Source organism: Sinohyriopsis cumingii, chromosome 7 (genome assembly GCF_028554795.1).
Source record: "Sinohyriopsis cumingii isolate HCF-2022 chromosome 7, ASM2855479v2, whole genome shotgun sequence".
Lineage (NCBI taxonomy): Eukaryota > Metazoa > Mollusca > Bivalvia > Unionida > Unionidae > Sinohyriopsis > Sinohyriopsis cumingii.
The window spans coordinates 131,817,583-131,834,281 of record NC_142967.1 but is presented as its reverse complement, the minus strand read 5'-3'; the positions used below and the strand labels follow the sequence as shown (position 1 = coordinate 131,834,281).

Here is a 16,699-nt window from a genome sequence, read left to right as displayed (position 1 = left end):
ACCCCAAACCAATAGTTGTATTGTTCCTCATTCATTCAACATATTTCACTGTCTAGCCTAATTTTACAGGTATGGTATTCAAGTTAACTTGAGGAAACGCACTGACACAAAGTTAAGGACTGTCAGAATTACATGATAGAAGGTATGATTCCCAGGGTTACTAGGTACAAGATCTTTTTGCAAGAGTGTAGGACAGGTTTCAAACATTAAAGCTTTTTTGAAAGGGCAGATGCAGCTATTCAAGATGTGTGAAGTAGAAAAGCCAACAAAAAAAACACAGCAAACTAAAAAGGGCAAGAAGCAGTTTGAAATGTGTACAGATAAATGAAAAAAAGGGCAAGAAATAAATCCAATAATGAATTTTCAAAATAAGTTACGATTTTCTTTTATCTTATTTTACAATCTTTACTCTCTAATAACAAGCTCTGCATATTTAAACCCAAAATTAAAAAACAACAACAGAGAAACATTACTATAATACACAATCATAGTCTAGCTGGGACTGGTGTCACATCTGACTCTGCTTGGCTTTATACACAAATACAAAACAGAAGAACTTCAAAGACATGTCCAGATTTTCTCAAATTGCTCAGATCCTGGGGCTAAGCAGATCATCAAGTCATGATGAGTCATCAGCGATGGACTTTGACCAAGATGAAGGAACATTCTTCCACCCCAAACCGACAGTTCCCTTAAATTTAGCAAATTCCCATCTCTTGGTCTCTACAGCAGGACAGTGGTACATAAAAATATCCCCCCAACTGCTCAAAAAAGGTGCAACACTGCTAAAGTTAAAGTCATACAGGTCCTGTAGGTGTGCAGTACAGCTATAGGTGTTAATTTTGAGAATCGACTTAAACATACCCTACAATGGAAATTATCCAGTTTATTTTGCTGTTAGACAATATTTAGTGCACGATTATTATACAACAACTCTAGGAAATATAGCCAACAACACCAGGGTTAAAGTACGTGGATATTTTCAGATCAGGCTGACCAGGAGCTGTGATCCAGTGCAAACCAAATTCAATGTTACATGCTATGACATAGAAATGAATGTGACCTATATTGGAAACAATCTGTACTCCTGCACTTATAATAATCATATCTGAAATCTGCTTTTCTTGGCTCAGTTTAGTACCCAGCCACCACTGTAAAACACCATATCAATTAATCATTCTTGCTGGAAGTTTTGTGAACACAACTAAGGTGCAGATCACTCAACAATCAGGAATAAGCAGACCTTGGTAAAACTACATTTGTAATAAATCTTCAAAAAACAATATTTTATTTAAAATCAATAAAGGTACCTACATGAGCACACATTTGCACAATTTAGTCTTCGATTTATGTTATAGTTTCACTGCATTTAAATCAAATGGCTATAAAGAAGTTGACAAAACAAGCAGTGTTGCACATAGGATTCCAAGGGAAGGGGACACAAGTGTTCCCCACCCTCCAAATTTAAGGGGGTACAAAACAGTTTACAGAGACAAATGAAAATAATAGTACACAACAAATGAAAATAATAGTACATAACATACTATAGTTCTGCCACCTTTTCTTTGTGGTCTGCACTATCATTATCATATTTTTCTTGGACAATTCCATTATTGCAATTTAAGTTTTATCATGTGCTCAAGTAACTCATGAAAACATTAACACATTTGAATCTCTTGTTAACCTGAAAAATGACCTGCACCAAGGAATTTTCCATCCCAGATCTTATTTTCATTTAACTTTAAAGTACTCTCATTTTTTTACCAACATTTGTTAAAATAAGTGATTATTTTCTTAATTACTTTTCTTTCCAAACAAACAAAACATTAATTTAAATAATAGCTTGTTTATCTGCATAAATTTTGTATCTTTTGTCATCATTTCAACCTCACAATAATTTAAATCTTCCTAATCATTGAGCTATTTTAACCTTGAAAATATGTTACACTAACAGCAGTGAAACGCTTTACACTACAACCTTGCCAACTACCAAAAACCTTTAATATTTACAAGATACCTTGTTTGAAAATTTGTATTCACTACCTTCTAACATTTGTATCACCTTCTGTGAATTTGGCCATTACTAGCACCAACACAGACATGAATGGATATCCACTTATGAAATGTTATAGATGTATTATTTTATTTATTTTCTGAAGTGGGTGATTTGGGGAACATAGGACAAATAGGCAACACCAAATAAGTGTCGGCAGCTTTTCATATTTCTACAGAACAATCAAAGCACAGAAAATTCCAACAGTGCTGTTTTGTTTTCTTTTTGTTTAAAACTAAGTTGAGTCAAGATGGGTAATATAAAAACATTACTAATTCTAGTTATCAGCTACTGACATGGTTATCACAAGAACAATGTAACACCAGTTGCCAATCTGGCCAGACAACAACTGCTATCAAATGAATCTAAGTAGCCACCAAAACCATGCAGAAACAAAAATGCTCTTAGACATGCCATACATGGGGTAAAAATATCCACACAAAAATGACAGACTGTAGCATAAGTTATTTCTGCGGATAACAATTTTCATAGTTTTGGAAAAAAAATGATATTCTTGACACTTCTTAAATCCATGGTTTAGAGAAGAGGTCCAATCATTTCCAAGAAATATATGGTGTAATTGTGGATCTTTAAATTCAAGGCTTGTAGCAAATATGATATTGACACAAAAAAATGTACACTATCAAAGAGTTACACATGAAAAATAGTAAGCTCATAGTAACATGTAAATATTAAAAGTATAAAACAAATTACAGAAGACCAAACTATAAACTCATTAGATCTATTAGCCAACACCTCTGATGTCACTCCACTGAAGACATCTCATTACCAAAGCCCATATCTTAGCCAACTGCTCATTGAGAAGTCAATATTTTGCCCCTTTCATATATTTGTGTTTGCCAGCTTAAATTTCATAACCAAGGATTCTTTGAAATGTGTGACTTGAAAATGTCATTACCTTTATTATTTATTATTCAGATACCATAAGCAGGTCATTTAAACAGTACAGATATTTTATCAATTTAGTATTCTCAGTGAGATTACAAAAATAAATTCTGTTGATTGGCAATTGTGAGCATGCAATAACCACCCAACCTCACAATGGAGTTTTACAACTATTTCTTGTTTTGTTTTTAAAATCAAGCCAACATTGCAGAATAACTAGACACCATTGTACTATTATGTTCTGAAAAGGAACAAACTTGTGTCAAATAAATGACACTATCTGAATGATTTGTTCCTTGTGATTTTTCCTTGTTAAATGGTAAATAAGCTATTGTGGCCTGATCTCAATATTATCTTATGTAGTCAGAGTAATTTTTTATTGTATGGGAAAAAAGACACTCTTTGCTAAGGAGAGGAAATTCTGTGGATTGAAACTGCTCAAATCCTGGAATGGGGCTGCTGGTCTACTGTCAAAATGAATTTAAGACTATTTTATTTTAATGTTGAGTGTTGAAACCATCTATGACATTCTTGAGCAGCAAGATTTTCAAATCAGTCACCATGACATACAAATCTGATGTAAGAGTGGCACCAGTTTCATTTAAGCCAAACAAGACAGTAATTGAAGATTTACTGGTGAGAATGAAATGTTGGTATGACCAGGAGAATTAATAAGAAGATTTTCAGTAACTTGTTTGTGGTCAGATCTGATTATTTTCATTCAGGGCCAGCTAAATCTTCTGGCTACAGCAACAAAAAAACATGCTGATATGACTCTCCATTTAGAAGGAGTAGCAGTAACAAGATTTTCAAGATGACTGCCATTGTAGCCATACTGGTTGTCAGATCAGCACCATTTCATTCAGCACTATACATAAGAAGTCTTCTGGTGAATATCCAACATTGATATGATTTTCTGTCCTGGAATAGCAATAAGATTCTCAAGATTGCCACAGCAGCAGCCATACTGGATATCAGATTAACAATATGTTTATTTAAGACAAGACTAAAAGAAGTCTTTGGCTGAAAACCCGATGCTGATATTACTTTCAATTCAGAAATAACAATAACAAAATTTTCATGATGACTGTTGTGGTGGCCATGCTGGACGTCAGATTGATACCATTTTTATTCTGAACTAACAAGACATCCTAAGAAGCATTAATGAAACTTCCATATAGATATGACATCCATTCAGTTTGAGCAGCAATAACAATATTTTTTTTCATTTAGGACAAACCAGACAGCATAAGGAGTCTTCTGAAGAAACCTCTGGCCAATGTGAATTTCTGTTCAGAGGTGTAGCAATAACAAGGTTTTCAACTCTAACTGCAATGGCATCCATACTGGACATATAATTGGCTCCATTTTCATTTTGGACCAACAAGACATCATAAAGTTTTTCTGATGCTGATTAGACCATTCATTCAAGTGAAGTAGCAAGAAGATTTTGAAGACAATGGTTGTCTGTGCAGCACCAATTTTATTTTGGACCAACAAGATAACACAAGAAGTCTTCTGGTGAAAACCCCATCTTGGCATGATTTTCCATTCAACAGGAGTAGCAATAACATGATTTTCATAATGTCTGCCAAGATAGTCATACTGGACACCAGACCTGCATCAGTTTTATTTAGAACCAGCTAGATATGAGTCTTTTAATGAAAACTCCATAATGATTTGACAATCTATTCAGGAGAAGTAGCAATAAAAGATTTTTAAGATAGCCTCTGTGGCTGCTATAATGGATGTTGGAGATGAACTAAGTCTATTAACAACTAAATCTTCAGATGAATACGTGTGTAAATCTTCACTGCAATCCTCCAAGTAATTAAGAAAAGTAGTGATGACAAGCCTGCACAAACAAATGAACAGAAATCAGACAACAGAAAACAGGCCATTCCATAAACTCATCTGGTCTATGACCAGTACAGTTAAAAACCTATATTGGCAATCACTAATACATAATATCCCAATTATAAAACCACTTTTTGGTGGGGACAAAATCACTAAAATAACAAGTCTGTTAAAATAACCAGCAATATGGTCTTTCTTACACATCACCTCACTCGTGTCATCTCTTTTTGACAATTATTTGTCCATATCCAGGAGTCAAATATTCAGAGACATGTATCCCAATATGATTTTATATATATGATTTGTAACATGAACCCAACAAGCCTGGAAGATTTTTTCTAAGGACTTTCAATGGCTACCAAAGTTGTCAAGGAGTGAAGTTGCCTCTAATTGGAAAGAGACAAGGATGCTTGTAATAACATTTGCAAATGTGAATAGCATGCCATTTCAGCAAGGTGTTGCCACTCCATCAGGTAACCAACAGGATCATGTAATTTAATCCAAATAATGTTACATTTTATTATTTTAGGAGAACACATAAATAACAAGAAAAGTTTATTACTTTATTCAGTTTTAAAGCCTTGCATTCCCCAACATAAATTCAAATTGTTTTGGAAGTTTTTCGATAAAATCTTTTCCCAAATTCAAGGATTATTCAAGATTGTATGAACTATGTCTTATGACTGACTTTACCTTTGATCTGAGGGCCAGCATAAACTGTCAGTTTTTAATAAATTCCTCATCCATCAATATGAACCTCCTATAAAGTTGTGACTGTTCCTAGCACTAACAAAACAAGAGGCCAAGGAAGCATTAGATCACTCATCAGGCTGACATCTGCTTCAAAAGCCCAATGCAAGAACAGTTGACCAAGAAATCTTAGATGTTTTTTGTTCAAATTTCTTCCATGTTAGTGATATGCAAATGTTACAAACACAACTGTTTCAAGGTTTTCTAACAATCTGTTTGCATTTGATCACGCATCTGTTTCATTTTGAAATTAGTGAAAGAGCCACTGCCAGAATGCTTTGAGTCAAAGTTGGTCATATTCTCTTCAGCCATTAAAAAAAAAATATATAATTGCGTAGATGTCTGGAACAAATCAAAAAGTCCTTTATGCTAGGATGCTTTCTGAAATTTTTATCAAATACAGCTGAGCAGTTTTTGATTGTTGTTGTTGTTGTTCTAGGGTTTAATGCCATTTTTCAGCACAAGATAGGCTATACATGGCGGCCAATATAACTGGTGGAGGAAGAACCCTGGAAAACCCAGGGAAGAACCACCGACCCACGAGAAGCTACTGGCAGGCTTTCCCACGTACCCACACTAGCTGAGCCTTGGACTCGAACCCACACAGACAGAGGTGAGATGGCAGTGATCCGGAACGGACAGCGCTTTAGACCACTCAGCCACTCGGGGCCCAGCAATTTTTGAAGTGTTTTAAATGTTTTTCTATTTTTAGATGGGGTTTTTAAAGGGGGGTTATTAATGGTGGCCATATTTTATGGCAGATCAGCATCATTTATAAAAATCTGAAGGGTCTTCATGTCAGGAAACTTTCTGCCAATTTCAATCAAATTATTTTCATGGGATTTGGAGTTGTTTCAGTGTTCGTCTATTTTAGTATAGTGGCCATACTGGATGGTGGATCAGCATATTTTGTGCAAATCTGAAAAATCTTCATGCTAATATACTTTCTGGCAAATATGATCAAATTCTGTTAAGCAGTTTTGGAGATCGAGTCATTTAAATATTTTACTATTTTTAGTAATGGCAATCATAATGTATGACCAATCTGACGATGGAGCAGCATTATTTGTACAAATGTAATGGTATTGCTGCCAGGATGCTTTCTGTCAAGTTTAGTCAAAATTTATCAAGCAGTGTTCTTGTGAAGGTCGTCATATGTGATGGCACATCAACATTAACTGTAAAATTCTGATAAGTCTTAATGCCATGATGATTTCTACCATCTTTAGTCAAATTATATCCAGCACTTTGAGAAAAGTCATTAAAATGTTTCATTTATTGTATAGTAATATCAGCTTGTTTAATATTAAATGGCATAAATATCTGAAAGCAAATCAGCATTATATATAAAAACATTAAAGGTCATCATGCCAGGAAGCTTTATGTCATATTATACTCAGCAGTTTCTGAGAAATGTTGTTTAAAGGGCTTTTACTAATTTTAGTAAGGGTGGGCTTACTTGATTAAAGCCCTTCATGCCACAATTGTGCCAAAGTTTGTCAAAACTAACCTGGTGATTTTTTTTTATAAATTTATAATTTCAACATATGCACAAGCATGATGCAGAATACACAAAATATGACAGACAAAGGGCCATACCATAAGCTACTTGCTCTGGCAGCTAAGGTGCTAAAAAATGTGAAGAAACAGGAAGCAGCAATAAGACTGATCCATTATTTTTAAACTATGAGGCACAAAACTTACTCTATAATTACGAGGAAAACAATACATACAACAATGGTTTGGAACAAAATGTCAAAAAGTATATAATAAATCCAAGAAAGATAAAATGACTTAGGAATAACAATCCTTGACTGCAAACAAAATAACTTCACACCCTCTCTATCATAACAAACTACTTTTATTAATTTCTATTTTGGTTACATACCCTCAGTCCAAACTTTTCTAATTCCTTTCTCTTCTCGTTCACTACCTTTAGCAGTATGACTGCATCCTATAACAATTGAAAATAGCAATTTAAAACTTGGCGTCTAGGTAAGCAACTACAAAGTCACATTTACAGGGATATTTCTGGTTTGCAACTAATTTATGTACAAACTATTACATGAGACAAATAACTCGTTATTTAAGCATCATCAATATATAGATGAGTTTGATATGTTATCAAAATGTCACCTCAGAAATGTGAACATTAATAAAGATTGAATTGGACAATCAAGGGGAAAAAATCCTCTAAGAGAGGAAAAATTTACCAATGCAGATATTTCACCCTGCAAAGAACAATGTTACCTTTGATGTGTGATTTAATTGAGTAACTTCTTGCTGAAAACTATATGTATCATGTTTTTAAAAAAAAGATCTTTACCTTATGAATTTTTGATTCATCTGCATTATATTGTTTGGCATTTCGAAAACAAAGATCAAAATCTGCAACCAAGTCATCCATGTCATTGTAGTACTTTTTCTAAAAAAGACGATATCAAAATACATGTTACAACATTTTAGGAAGCTGGAATGTGAGCATATTGAAATGAACAATATGATTTCCTGCAAATGAAAATAATATATACATCCCATTCTTGCATCAGCTGATGCACTTCTTAAAACTTATTATCAGAGCCTGTCCACTTTGTTTACAAAATTATATATGTTGTACTTCTTTAATTAAAACCACATTAATTCTTTGATTTCATCTTAGTGATAATATAAATTATGCGCTGTTAAATAAGATTCACCCCAACAACTGTACATTTGTAGTAGCTGAAAATATGCAGTCCGTTATGGTGGATTGATGCCGAGGCGACAGGAGTATACAGAAAGCATACATACTAACCCCCAAGAGGTACAAGCGTAATTATTGCTATTGTAAGTGGCGAAAAAGTGCAATTTAGGTGTAATAAGTGTAATCTATACATTACATGCCAGAATTACAGCACATATGAAAAAGATACATTTTTACTACTAACCTGGTTCTGCTAGTTATTCAAAGTTCATGTCACAAATTGCAAAATCCATATGGATTAGAACCAGAATACAAACATAAAATAAACTGAAAAATTATTTATATTCAGCACTCACTTCAACTAGTCTACATGTGTAACTTTAGCTGAATTATCATGAACTGGAATTCAACAATGATCATGGTCAGGTACTCAGAGTGCTTATTACATTACTCTCATATTCTCCTTTTAAAGTCTGTAAAGTTTGTAAAGCGGTGTTGACAGTCACTTTTTATGATCTGACATGTTTCGAAGTTTAAAAAAGATCCATCTGCTCTAACATTTTCCATCATTTAACCATCCACAACGCACACCGTAAAGTGTTTCACTTAACATCTGGCACCATTTTCTTTAAAATTTAGACAAGTTCACTAACTAACTAGCTTATCAATACAATGAATTTGTTGGGAAAAGTTCACTTTTAAAGAAACCTGTTTTCTTGGAAATGGGTCATATACAGTTGCTATAAATACAGTAGTCCCCCTCTTGAACAGCCCCCCTGACCAGCGGCCACCCGCTCCTTACGGCCAGAATCCGTTGGCACCGACGAGTTTGTGTTCAAAAGTACCCCTCGTGAAAGGCCACCCAGCTAACGCGACCAGCGGCCAGCATATTAGTGCAAAATCATAAAATTTACCCCTCACAAGCGGCCGCATTCTATTTGAATATGTATCCAGAACCAGTATTGTATTCATAACGTGTGTTAAGTAATCCGATTTCTGTTTCCCGATGTCAGGTTTTCGTTACTGAAAGAAGTGTTGAGTAAAGTACATTTACCACTAAGGCTAATATTATATCATTTATGCCTCACAAGAAGCCAAATTTATTCCATAAAAACCGAGAACGACTCAAATTTTAATCCATACAAAAGGGTACGTACATGTAATCCAATTAGCCTTACTGCTGTGTTATCATAAGATGTCCGGTTTAGTCACTCTGATAATTGTTAAGAATACAATTATCGAACAGTAGTACCAGCTGAGAAGTGGCAGTATCGATGTACAATACACAGGTCAGCAGGAAAATGGTTTAATAGCCTTTATGGCTTCCCTTAGTAAGATGTTGAGCTTGTTCACTTTGGTAATCAGTGGCTATTACTACTGACAATAATTGTCAAAATTACGAATCCTAGCGGCCGCGAGGTCAAATCTGCGTGATGTTAATGGTACATATAGAAGCCATTTTGGCTTCTCTCACCTAGTTTCAAGAAATGTATAAAAACAATAGGGTACCAGACTGCGACTAACGAATCACGTGACAAGATCACTTCCTTTAAAAACACACGGCAATTTGTTTAGATGCATACAAAATTGTTTTATCAGTATTGTAGTTGGCAACATGAATAACTTACTGCAAAAAGATCAACATGTCATCGAGGAAAATAAAAATTCTCAGTTTAGAAGAGAAAGTGAAAGTAATTCAACTGACGGCGGGGGGGGGGTCGTCGTCGAGGATCCTTGCAGAAAACAAACATCGGGAAGACTCAGATAAACAATATCGTGAAAGATAATGAAACAATTCTGCAGAAGTGGAAAGGTGAAATGGACGGAGAAAGGAAGATTTTTTTGAGCCAGGAGACGTTTGTATCCTGATTTGAAAGACAAGAAAAAGCAAAAATTTTGTCAGTTGAACTGGCATATGACGACTTTACCGCAAGTAACGGATGGTTGCACAGATTGCAAGTGCGACACAATATCAAGTGTTCTGTCATTAGCGGCAAATCAGCTGATGTTAATAATGAAGTTGTCGAAGATTGGAACAAAAGACTAAACGATATATGCAGGGGATATGACAGCAAGGATATTTTTAATGTGATGAGACTGGTTTGTTTTTTAGACTGTTACCAACAAAGTGACGTGATGTGAACTGTAACATACTTATAAAGACAGTTTTAAAACTGTATCAATGGTTATTCATAGCATTCTTTTGCAAATGATGACAAAGTTTGTTTTACATTTATTTCACATCATGCATGTGATTTTTAATTAAAATATTAAATATTTAAAATTAAATGTACTTGTGACTTTTTTCATATGTATTTACTATTTGCATTTGTCATCCCCCTCTAGAAAGGCCACCCACATTATAAGGCCACTTCCCTGCTGCATTAGGGTTGGCCTTATAAGAGGGGGACTACTGTAGCAATTAAGTACTCTTACGCTATTCTTATGCAGCAGTCACCCTTTTAATAGTCTCAAATTCATGAGTGGTATTAAAGAGATGATAATAAAATGACAAAAACAACTTTTTATTGCTTTATTTTTATTTAATTTTTTAATGTAGCAAAAAAGCATAATTCATAAGCAGTCTCACAGAAAATGTAATTTGGTGAAAAAAGAATAATAATTATGCCAAAAGCATAATGGTTAGTATGTATGAAAAAGTGACTTGGATACAGTCACAACATGTCATCCAACACAGAATATAAGGACTGCATTTGAACCCATTACCCTGTGGTGGAATCGAAGATACAACTGAGCCACTATGTGGAGACAGGAAATATTACTGCATTTTAGTAATCTCAAATATGCATCTACACAGTTAAAGAGACTGAGTATTAACAAACATGTAGATGGCAATACATAAGTCACTCAAGAAAAAATTAGGTCACAATCACCTAGTTCTAGTATGGCTGAGTTATTCTCCTTGTGATGTATGTACATGAACTTTCATAAGTAAAAGTGAAATCGGGTCCAGGATATTGAGGGTATAACAGCAAAATATACAGAAGTCACTCAAGCATGACAGTCATGTCAGGGTACCCTATTTTCATATGGATGATCAACTTTTCTCAAGATGCATTTACCTGCCAATTTTTGAAAGTGTATTTGAATTGTGCCCAAGATAATAAAGAACAAAAAGCTAAAAGATACATTACTAAAGCATGACAAATGTGTCACAATGACATACTTTTAACATGGATAAATTACTCTACTTCAGCTGCATCTACATGCCAATTTTCAAGAGTATAGGTGATACAGGGTCCAACATAAATGAATGAATGGACAAAAGAATGAACTGGCAAAATACCATATACCTCCCAACATTGTTGGCATAATACTGTACCCTTCAAAACATTGTTGGTAAAATTCTATATCCCTCCCAACTTTGTTCCATTGTTAAGATACGGCATGAGCTTTCATCGATCATAAAAAGATACCAATCATAACAACAAACCAATATAATAATATAAGTATTGAAAAATATGCATATTTATATGAGTTATTCAGATAAATTAAGTTAGAATTTTGTTTATCATATAATGCTTAAAAGTTTCTTTACTGAACCGGTAAATATCATATGAAATAGAAGTTAAGTAATGCAATAGAAGTCATGTCATGCATTTAAATTACCTTCAGTTTCTTGCGAATATTGTACACTGACATTGGTCTTTCAATCTCCTCATAATAATCCGGATAAAACCTGGAAGGAAAATACCTGCTATAATAAGAAATTGTAATCAAATCATAACCTCTTTTCTTGTGCAGAATTTTTTTTATATGCCAATCATAGCAGCTTTGCTCCTAATGACAGATTAATACATCTAACATTACACTACCATAATATGATCCAACACTATATAATGTCTAATGTAGTCTGCCTTGTCCTTGAAAAGCAATATTATGCAAGTCATATGACTTACAGAAACTTAAATTATAATTAGATTAATGGTATGCTGTCATTTATCACACTTCTAAATTATGCCACTAAGTGCAAGGCCTTACCCAGGATCAACACTGTACAGACACTGAAGCAAGTAATGCAACCAAATATGTATTTTGTTTACATTCCTTGTACATCTGCATTTCTGCTATCATCTCATTTTGTTTTAAGACCTAAGAAATGCATAACGATTCTGCGTTTATTGATTCATTCACTGCTTTCTGTCATTTTCCATTTTTACTTATTTTGAACAAAATAGAAATGCATTTACTAAAGTCATTTTATCCATCTTTTAAGTGTTAAATGGATAGAAAATATTGCTTTTGTACCTGGTCTTGTTAAAATGGTACTTCAGAAATTTATCAAAAGTATAAAACGTACAAGACAGCATTGAATTAACAATAAACGTACAACCATAACCGCAATAAATATAAATATATGGTTGAAGACTATTTGTGACAAACGTTTATTGTTTCATTTCATTCAAATAAATTTTGTATAGATACAACCTTCAGTAATGATGATATCGCACCAATTGTGATTGTTATGTCTAATGTTGAGTACATTTAATTTGTGTGCTTGACCCTTGTCATTAAGAAAAGAGTTTTGATGAGAACCTGCTCATTGTCTAAGTAATTTATCAATAGGTTATTTACTTGGGTTTGAGTTCCAGAAACAGCCTAGATTATGACCTTTCAGGATTCTATAAAAGACCTTGTTTACAGTTTGGAGTACTTTTCCATTAAGATGATGGAACTTTTCAGAAAAGGTTATTGCAATAAAGGTCAAGTGTGGATGTATACAGGGTTGTTTGCATCAAAATTAATTCTTCCCATCTTAACTTTCATTCCTTGTGGAATCAATTTTAGATGTGTTGAGTTATAATTTGTGAGATTTATTTTAATTATTCATTGGAATTACAAAGTGCTCATCAATTTTTGGACTAATTCACTATTTTGGGATAACAGTGATTCAGTCATGGACATTATGGAATATACTACTGTGATACATCAAGACTGTTAGCACATCAACTCATTCAAGGCTACTTGCACACCAGCACATTCAATACTGGAATTCATTCTGAATACTCTACACTTTTGAGCTTGTGTTACAACCTTTAGGACTATTTGAGATTTAATTCACATTAGAACCTCTAGCACTATATGGGATTTAATTCACAATACTGTAAGCTCTTTTTTAAATTTTCACGTTGTATTCAAAGGAAATAATTTTTGTTAAATTTGACTAAAATTGTTGATTTTGCTTTTTTCTGTATCTTAATTTACAACCATAGAGTCGTAACACTACCTTGACAAGAACAATTTCCTGGCTTGCATTGGATGAAATTTTGTGTCAGTGTAATGAATCTGATCCCAAATTATTATACAAAACAGCTTTCACCATGGAAACTTCAGTGACAGACTGAAAATAATTCATTTTCATATTCATTAATTGCATAACATTCTGTTTTCATTTACCATTTATCTTTCTGCATTAGCACTCTCCGTTTTCCACAAAATGCCTGCAAACTTTCATTTGCATTCATTCTGTATTGTGATTATAATTATTCTTCACTTCACTGGCACAATTAACTATTTGTGTGCATTTGTCTCTTTATGTTAATTTAGTGAATACATGATCATAAGGCTAGAATACTGATTGATTCCCAGTTATGAACCAAGAGTAAGTATCCTTCTTCAAGGGCATGACCCAGGACCTGTGATGGATGAACAAGTGCATTTATCTACTGATGCCAATAAAAATGTAATCTGGTTATAGGGTGGAGATCTTAGTTTCCAAGTTGTGACACAGGGAAAAATCCCCTACTCCAAGCGATACAACCCAGGATCAACAATGGATACATGTCTGATTATCTCTAATGAACTTTGAACCTCAATATGGTTAGAGGGTAGGAATTGCAACAGTCCCCAAATTATGACACAGAGGGATGTCCCAGGCTCTGAAATGGATATGTGTCTGATTTAGTCTCATGTCCTTCGAACTTGTATATGGTTATTTGGTGGGGGGGTCTCAACAATTTCCAAGTTATAACCCAAGAGTAGCATTCTCACTCTCCAGGGGCAAGATCCATGGGTGTAAGAATTTCCCCATAATTTTCATTTCTAAAACAGACCCTTTTTTCACGAATCTGTACTTTATGCTTGGATGCTTCCATTAAATTCTATTCTGCAATTCAGGAGATGTCATTTATGGGTTTTTCTATCTTAGGAACAGCAGCCAATTGGTTAGTCATTAGCATAAATTTGAAATGATTTCATGCCAGGATATTTTCTGTCGACTACATTCAATGTGTGATTGAATCACCTTTTGTTTGGTAACTTCATGTATGGCTCTATCAAACGAGCGCCTGTGGCATCAGTATAGTTAACAATAGAATTATATAATGTCCATAAGGGGCTTTCATCTTCTGACATGGTAGTCTCTCCTCCTGAATCATCATCATAGTCCATCAGACTGCTGGTGTCCAGTGATACAGTTTCCAGGCTCTGAGTTTCTGGGTAAGTCATAGCTGCATACACAGCTGATAATCGAGGAATATTGCCACGTTCCCTGGTCCTAAAAATAGAAGAATTTAAATCTCAAATTATCTTCACCTAAGAAGTAAACATCCTTAGCAAAATTTAAAAGTTACCGAGGACCATTTCAGTTTTGATATGCAAGTCAGATCATTCTACAATATGCATTCTATATACATGTACCGGTATCTGATGACTTAAGCAATTTCAACTAACATGTATTTTGCATTAATGCAATTTCATAAATTTTGTTGGGGGAAAGGGTAAATTGTTTAGTGAAGACTACAAAATAATTAAATTATTTGTCTATAACAAGAAAATTAATCATAAATAGCTAAAATGAATGGTATTATTTGAACCACATATTTTTCAATGAAAATTAAAAACAGTGAAACCAAGAAATCTGAGTTAAGTTATTTTAAGTCACATGACCACTTTGTGAATGCAATTTGTGGGGTTAGTTGTATATAAAATCCATGTGTAAAAATACCAGTTTACCAATGCATGTCTGTAAAAAAATGCCTTTTTAGGCATTTTAGGTAAAATTATGCTGGTCAAGATTTTTTATATACAAGAGTCATTTAGTGATAACATATTTACAGGGTTCCCACCTAAATAAAGACACCTTTTGAAAGTACTCTTCTATGGTCCAGCACTCAGTTACTATACTACTTAGCTCAGGGCTCAAAATAAGATATTTCTAATTTCATTTAACCAGTTACTGTTATTACCTACATTTCAATCTATGAGTTTGGGTTTACAAGGAACTACAAAGCCTTCAAAAGAATTTCAAATGTAATTATTACTATTTTGGGTATAGAAAAAAAAAACTTACATGTACATCTGGATTGTTTTTCTTGCTATTAATTTAGGTTTTATTTATACACACCTTTAAGTTTGTATTTTAGGATCATGAAAGGTTCAAGGGAAATCAGCTTCAATAGGACTGAAAACAAGATGATAAGAGCAGTTCTATTTAACTGTAGTGTTGAAACCATCTCTTAATATTCAAGATTGATAACGATTTCAAAGATGGATGCCATTGCAACCACCATCCTGGATGTTAGATCACTTCCATCCAGGCATCATAATAAATCTTTTGGTGAAAATCCCAAGTCAATCTGACTACCTATGTCCAAAAGGTGTGGCAAGAAGATTTTCAAGCTAGCCAGCATGACAATACTGGATGTAAAATTGACACCATTTAAATTTATGACCAACTAGACATCATTAGTAGTCTTCTGATGAAAACCTCATGTCAATATGACCATCCACTAAGGAGTAACAATAACAAGATTTTCAAGCTGGCCACCATGGCAGCCATACCGTATTTTGGATTGGCATAATTTTCATTTAGTAGCAACAAGACACCAAAAGACGTATTCCCATGAAAACAAAATATAGATATGACTTACCATTTTGGAAAAGTAGCAATAACAACATTTTCAAGAAGACACATGGAAGCTGTACTGGATTTCAGATTGGTACCATTTAATTTGGGACCAACCTGACACCATAAGAAAACTTTTACTGAAAACCCCATGTTGATAAGATTTTGTTTTTTGGCAAGGTTGATATAACAAGATTTTCAAGTTTACTGTCATGGCAGCCATATTTATTTTCAGTTCAGCACCATTTTTATTTAGTGATAACTGGACATCACAAACAGTTTTTCAGTGAAAACCACATGTAGATTATCAGGTTAGTTACTGTGACAGCTATATGGTTAAGTTCAGCACCAGTTTCATTTAGGGCAAACTAAACACCATTTGAAGACTTTTGGTGAAAACCCCATGCCAATATGAACATCCATTCAGAAGAATTAGTGAGTGACAAGATTTTCAATATGTTCACCATGCCAGTCATACTGGAGGTTTGTTGGGCACCATATTAATTTAGGTCGAATTATTTATAATAAGAGGTCTTTTGGTGAAAACCCTATACTGATATGACCGTCAATTCTAAATTAGTAG

The 16,699-nt window shown here is 34.0% G+C and overlaps 1 protein-coding gene across 10 annotated transcripts in view; it reads right to left on the bottom strand.

Moving 5' to 3' along the window:
• Nucleotides 1-16,699, bottom strand: part of LOC149796142 (protein polybromo-1-like) — a 228,871-nt gene that overhangs the window by 160,634 nt on the left and 51,538 nt on the right. For all 10 annotated transcript variants that reach the window (XM_089966069.1, XM_089966068.1, XM_089966062.1 and 7 more), the window contains 4 exons: nucleotides 14,515-14,766; nucleotides 11,880-11,949; nucleotides 7,893-7,991; nucleotides 7,455-7,520 (listed from right to left, as the gene is read on the bottom strand). In XM_089966069.1, coding sequence (XP_089822195.1) covers nucleotides 7,455-7,520; nucleotides 7,893-7,991; nucleotides 11,880-11,949; nucleotides 14,515-14,766 — 487 coding nt within the window. The remainder of the gene's footprint in view (nucleotides 1-7,454; nucleotides 7,521-7,892; nucleotides 7,992-11,879; nucleotides 11,950-14,514; nucleotides 14,767-16,699) is intronic.